Here is a 6,760-nt window from a genome sequence, read left to right on the forward strand (position 1 = left end):
CTCTCTCTCTCTCTCTCTCTCTCTCTCTCTCTCTCTCTCTCTCTCTCTCTCTCTCTCCCCCCCCCCCTCTCTCTCTCTCTCTTTCTCCTAAGGTCGGTTACCAGTAAGGAATGGTATATTCACTGATCATTCATATCCCATTGATATGGCATTCAGAGTATTCCTCCCATCAAACACAGGAGGACTACCATCAGATGAAGTTACAATACCTCAAGTATTGAAGCAAGGAGGCTACAACTCAGCACTCGTAAGAACTCGTACATGTAATACATGTAATTGTCTTGTATGTACATATACATGTACATGTATGTTTAATGCTATTATGCTAGTCAAAAGTTAGGGATTTTAACAAGTACATTTACATAGAGCCAAATACCATTGTCAGACAAATATTATTTAATTAGACAGTTAATAAGTATATGTACTATAATATTTATATTGGTTGTTTTTGCTTTGGAGGAATAGAAACTCAAAGTTTTAACAAGTCCTAACCCAATAAACACTTAGGAGCCAATTCCTTTGCATACCATGCTATCAAAGACTGCAAACATTAGGTGTAGAACATGTACATATTGCGTGTGCAGTACGTGCATATGTATTCAATATTTGTGTGTGTGGGCATGTATACATGTATACAAAAATGCTGCATAATTTGATACTGTTAATTCATTTAGTTGGCTCAAGCTCTTTGTGGTAGTGGAATAACATGTTTTTGATGTTAATGCTTTGAATGCCATTCATTATACATTATAGCTTCTATACAGGTACATGTACATGTGTGTGTGTGTGTGTGTGTGTGGATATTTTGAATGAGGTATAGCTGTGTAATAATGATGTAATGAAAAAGGATGTGAAATTGAAAGAGTTTTAAAATAAAGAATGTACATGTACATGTATGGTATATGTGTTTCAAAATATTTATTATGTTTTCTTTTCTTCCTTTTCATCAACCTAACCCTTTTTGAAACAAAAAATGCAAAATAAAAAAATAAAGCTATGTAATATACTATTAGCATCTCTTTTATCCTGTTCTTTTATTTTATTTCTCCTCTTGTCTTGTAGATTGGTAAGTGGCACCTGGGTCATGTTTCTTGTTTACCCACCGAGAGAGGATTTGATGAGTTCTTTGGCCTTCCTTATGCTCAAGACGAGGGATGTGCCCCTTATTTCTGTCCAGAGGAGGACAGACTTTTATCATGGTACACAACCACTCTCTCTCTCTTTTCACTCTCACTCTCTCTCACTCTCTCTCTCCCTCTCTCTCTCTCTCACTCTCTCTCTCTCTCTCTCTCTTCCCCTCTCTCTCTCCTTGGCATAGGCCTGGTGTTCCATTATATAATAATACTAAGATTATCGAGCAACCTGTCAATTTGAATACCCTAACACCTCGTTACAATGTAAGCCACACCCTCTAGTTATTAAGTATTTATTAAGTCGTGTAAATTTATAGGAAAGAGCATTGGATTTTATTACACGGAACAAAGTAAATAAAAATATTATTATTTTAAAACAACATGTTTTTGTGTTATAATAATTAAATAACTAATTACAATACCCTCTTAATTATACTCGCTAATTATCTTGTTGTCATGTGATATGTTGTTGTTTACATTTTCAACTTTATTTATTGCTGTTGTGTCTGATATTCCTAAGAAGGACTCATGTGTACCTCAAGGTTAATAAGTACATGTCATTATATTATTGTATTATGATTGTACGTGTGTGTGTGAGTGTATTAGATCATTGAAGCCATAGGGAAGGGACGGGCCTTTGCTTCCTCTTAGGTTAAACATTTATCTAATTATTTTGCTTTTTATTGACAGTGTGACATCTACTATGGACAAAGTTCAGGATTAATTATGACCTTGAAATTTAGCGCGATTTTTAGATTGTGTAAAAATTGGCTTGCATGCTTGGACATGTATATTGTTATTGGATAAGATATGTGCATGTGAGTCTGTGTGTCGGGTAATGTTAAGGTTTAATTCTCACAAAGCATATGATAATTAAATGAGTTAAACTCAGTTTTGATCGGAATCAGTTCAAAGTTTCTACATGAGATAACAACATGTATATGTATCAGATAAAATTATAAAAATGGAGAATTCTCTCCTTTTCATTTTTAGCAAAATTTGACTGATGACCCTGTACTATAGTACAGGGACTTTAGCCTGATTTTGGAGCAACTTTAAAAATTCATAAAAAGTTCAAACTTGATCAGAATCAATTCAAACTTTCTACACAACATAAGAACATGTATATGTATCAGATAAAATTATAAAAATGGAGATCGAATTCTCTCCTTTTCATTTTTAGCAAAATTTGGCCGATGACCCTGTACTATAGTACAGGGAGTTTTACCCAATTTTGGAGCAACTTTAAAAATTCATAAAAATTCAAATGTGATCGGAATCAGTTCAAACTTTCTACACAACATAAGAACATGTATATGTATCAGATAAAATTATAAAAATGGAAAATTCTCTCCTCGTGATTTTGCCGAATTGCCCCGTACCTGTGTTTTTGACCCAATTTTTGAGCGACTTTGCAATTCTCTGAAAAATAACTATGCCAAAATCCTGTGGGGGACCTATATACATGTATAATATAAATGCATATTTTTGTTTATTTCATGAAATATTTAAAATGGAAGTTTATCATAATGACATCAGTCAGTCTGAGCTCAAAAGGTCAAGTTATTAATTGTTACGTTATTGCTTAATTGATTGCCATTCATCAACACAGCATCCACATGTACATGTACACGTTACTTGTACATGTATGTGAAAGTCTGCAATTTAATCTTCATGACAAGACAGTTCTGCCAGCTGCTGTCTATCCCTCCTAATTTAGCTTGTCTTCTACATGAAGGATAATTAGCATCTCTATAGAAGAGGAAATTATTAATCAGTAGTGCACATTTTTCTGTTGCTACTAATCATGACAGTTGCATGCATGTACGTGTACATTTTTTGTTACAAATTAAATTGTTAATTTGGCGTCTAAGAAATCATTCAAAATATGGATACATACACTTTAAATTCATACAAAAATTAATGTTCAGTGCTTTTAAGCTCACATTATGTCTTTTGCATTTTTAATCAATATCATTTTCTTTGTTTCATTCTGTTTGACCTTATCCTTCATTAGGAGGATGTGGTTAGTAATAACCTAATATTCATAGTTTATCATTATCATATTATAATCATGTTGTACCATCCACTACACTCATGCTCACTGTAGCACCATTATACATAATGATAGTAGCATGGCCTTATAAGGCAAAAGATGTTATGTGTAGTATGATAGTGCTTTGTACTGACATTGACATGTGCAATTGTGCATGGACTTTGTCATGAATATAAACACATGCATGTACATGTATGGAAAGGATATAGTTTTTTACTTAGGAATTACATGATTTTGGAAAATATATGCTCCACTTTTGGAGCCAATTTTTGGAAACTATTATAGGCTACCTGTAGTTAAAAATGGCATACAGTATTTTCCAATCAGAGCTAGTATTAACTAATAGCACAAAAGCATTACTGAACAGAAAGAGGGAGGGAAATATTTGAAATGGCAGTTTATCATAATGACGTCAGTCAGTATGACCTGAAGGGTCAATTTATTGTTACTTTATTGCTCAATTAATATGCTATTCATCAACATTGCATATACATGTACATGTACATGTATATGCTATTTGTGAGGGTGTGTATGAAAGTCTGTCATATGCTCATCATGACGATATAGTTCTGTCATTCGTTGCACCTGGTGGTATTGCTCCTATGGTTTAATTTGTACTGTGTGGTGGAGGATAATTGCTGTTTCAACACAATAGGACATCATTCGTCACCAGTGTGCATTTTTCTATTGCTAGTAATGTAAATGTTGCCCTTCTGTCATCATGGCAATTACATATTTTCATTATATATTTTTTGATAGTTTTAATTCTAACAAATTATTTAAAATATACATGCATACATATGCAGTGCTTTTAAGTTCACATTGTGTCCTTCGCATTTTTAATCAATAGCATTTTCTTTGTTTCTATTTTGTTCGACCCTATCCTTCGTTAGGAGGATGTGGTTAGTATTAACCTAATATTCATAGTTTATCATAATCATATTATAATCATGTTGTACCATCCACTACACTCATGCTCACTGTAGCACCATTATACATAATGATAGTAGCATGACCTTATAAGGCAAAAGATGTTATGTGTAGCATGATGGTGCTTTATGTCCATTTGTATTGTCATTGTCATGTGCATGAACGTTTTATCATGCATATAAGCACATGCATGTACATCTAGGGAAAGATTAGCTTTTTTAATAAGGAATAGATTTACAAAAATATGGCACCTTTTTGGAGCCAATTTTTGGAAAATATTATAGGCTATCTGTAGTCAAAATGGCATAGAGTATTTTTTAGACAGAGCTGGTATTAACTCATAGCATAAAAGCATATTAAACAGAAAGAGAAAGCCTTGCATAATGTACTGCAGTTTGCATTATGTAAAGGTAATACAGCACTTTTACTATAATTATGTGAATAACTGAAAGTCTACAATGTATGTACTCTAACTATTATCTAAGGAGAAGCTTTAATCCTCTTTTATTTCTTAATTATATTATCTCTTGGACTAGCTCTTAGTTTTATGCATCACGCCATTGCTTTATTATTATCATATCACACTTCTCCATTATTTCTGCACTTGCTATTCATGTGCTCTTTCATTCACCCACGCATACATGTATACACTTAGCTGAAAGGTTTCATACCACATTCCGCATGACTCTCCATCCTCTTGTCTCCACTACATACCACAATACATTCAATATACTATCATACACTTTATTTATATTAGTCCTTGCGCCTTCTCCACTGTGTTAAGCTTATACTCTGACCTGTAGCCATTGGAGGGTATCAACTTCCAGATTCTTTGAGCATGCGTCATTAAATTCAGTTTGTACTTTATAGCAGATTATTTAGTTAATTCTGACCTTCTAACGTATTGTCTGTCTGGCCTATTTTTAGATTTTCATTATCCTACTTTAATTCAATAAGGATTTGTCTTACTTGTACAACTCAGCACGAGCGAGCCTCTTTTTTAATGATGTTTGTCTGTCCAATTGTTTGTGTTTAATTGGTAAATTTGATTAGTGAATGCAATCAAGTCTGTATGAGTATGTATACGTATGTTTAGTATTGTTTATGCTTCTCCATTCATACTAAATAAATCTTACTCTCCCTCCTCTCTCTCCCTCCCTCTCTCTCTCTCTCTTTTAGGATAATCCATTCTTTCTCTTCATGTCTTATGATGAAGTTCACGTTCCTTTATTTGCAAGTAAAGACTTCCTTAACACTGTAAGTGTATAGAATAGTTCCAATGACACAGCAATCATATGATATACATGTACATGTAATTGAGGTCAAATCCTCTCACAAAATTGACAATATCTATGTAAGTACTCATGTATATTAGTCACGTGGACGTTTATCCTTGTTAGGTTGTGTATAAGTTTTTGACACGATTGGCGTAAATTCATGTACATGTACATGTATGCATGTGAGAATTGTCCATAAATGCACACAAGTCCATGTACATGTACTGTACATGTACATGTAGATGAGATGTACACGGAGATAAACATGTAGATGTACATGTACATGTACATGGCGATCTACATATATGAACTTGTCTGAATGTTACACTTTCGTGTGTCACTGTGACTCAGTGGTGGCGGTACATGTAGTTGTACAGTGTAGTTCATTCTTAATGTGTTTATGCCGTTTGTGTGTGTCAATGATACTTGTAGTGTGTCTGGATTTGTTTGCATGTCTACATTGTTGTAATTATTATCATTATTATCATTGTTATTATTATTATTATTATTATTATCATTGTTATTGTTATTATTATTATTATCATTGCTATTTTTATTATCAAAAAATAACACAACAGAAAACAAGTACATAAATAGAAAGAGTCCATAAAGTAAAATTAGTATTCTTATATGGAAGTCTATGTGATGATAGCGATACAATGTACATGGTATATGCCCTTGATTAGGTATATATTCTTATTTAAGTGTTTATTATTTATCAGTAAAGTAATAGTAACTTTTTCTATGACTCTTATACCCACACACATGGAGGTACCACACGCTATTGCTTATCGGTCATAAATATTTTAATTTATTTATTTTAATATAAAGTTTCACCTTATTTATTAGTCACATTTTTATCATAGCTCAAAATTAAAGACACGCACGCACACACACACACACATGGACATACTAATTAATTTATTTATTCATTATTTTATTCAACACACACACACTCACAAAGAACTGTTTTTAAAGTTTATGATGTGGCGGTGTCTGAAAGAGATTGAGTGTGCATTATTGCATTCCAGCCACACGTACACACACACGTACACACACACACACACACGTACACACACACACACACCTAGCTTATACATAGATGCAAGGTCATGTGTATTCATGCAGTACACTCATAGTTCTTCCTGCTGGAATGTATTTTTAAAATTCAATAAACAGGTTTGATATTTTTGGCTCCAGCCATGTAGGACAAAGTATGAGGTCCAGTAGAGTACATACACGTGTAACATTTATTCTAAATACATGTACAATGTATTCCAGGTCCATGTACATGTATTAGGTCCATGTTAAGGGAATTTTATAATAGGAGGAGGGCATCCTCCTCGTGCCAGAATTCATTAGAT

The 6,760-nt window shown here is 33.3% G+C and overlaps 1 protein-coding gene across 1 annotated transcript in view; it reads left to right on the top strand.

Annotated features, from left to right (window-relative positions):
- Positions 1 to 6,760, top strand: part of LOC105311942 (steryl-sulfatase-like) — a 33,042-nt gene that overhangs the window by 1,004 nt on the left and 25,278 nt on the right. The window contains exons 4-8 of the mRNA XM_019993983.1: positions 93 to 247; positions 1,063 to 1,199; positions 1,319 to 1,397; positions 1,451 to 1,483; positions 5,299 to 5,376. Of these exons, the coding sequence (XP_019849542.1) occupies positions 93 to 247; positions 1,063 to 1,199; positions 1,319 to 1,397; positions 1,451 to 1,483; positions 5,299 to 5,376 (482 nt within the window). The remainder of the gene's footprint in view (positions 1 to 92; positions 248 to 1,062; positions 1,200 to 1,318; positions 1,398 to 1,450; positions 1,484 to 5,298; positions 5,377 to 6,760) is intronic.

The sequence above is a fragment of the Amphimedon queenslandica genome, unplaced genomic scaffold (assembly GCF_000090795.2).
Source record: "Amphimedon queenslandica unplaced genomic scaffold, v1.1 AMPQUscaffold_13484, whole genome shotgun sequence".
In the NCBI taxonomy this organism is placed as follows: domain Eukaryota; kingdom Metazoa; phylum Porifera; class Demospongiae; order Haplosclerida; family Niphatidae; genus Amphimedon; species Amphimedon queenslandica.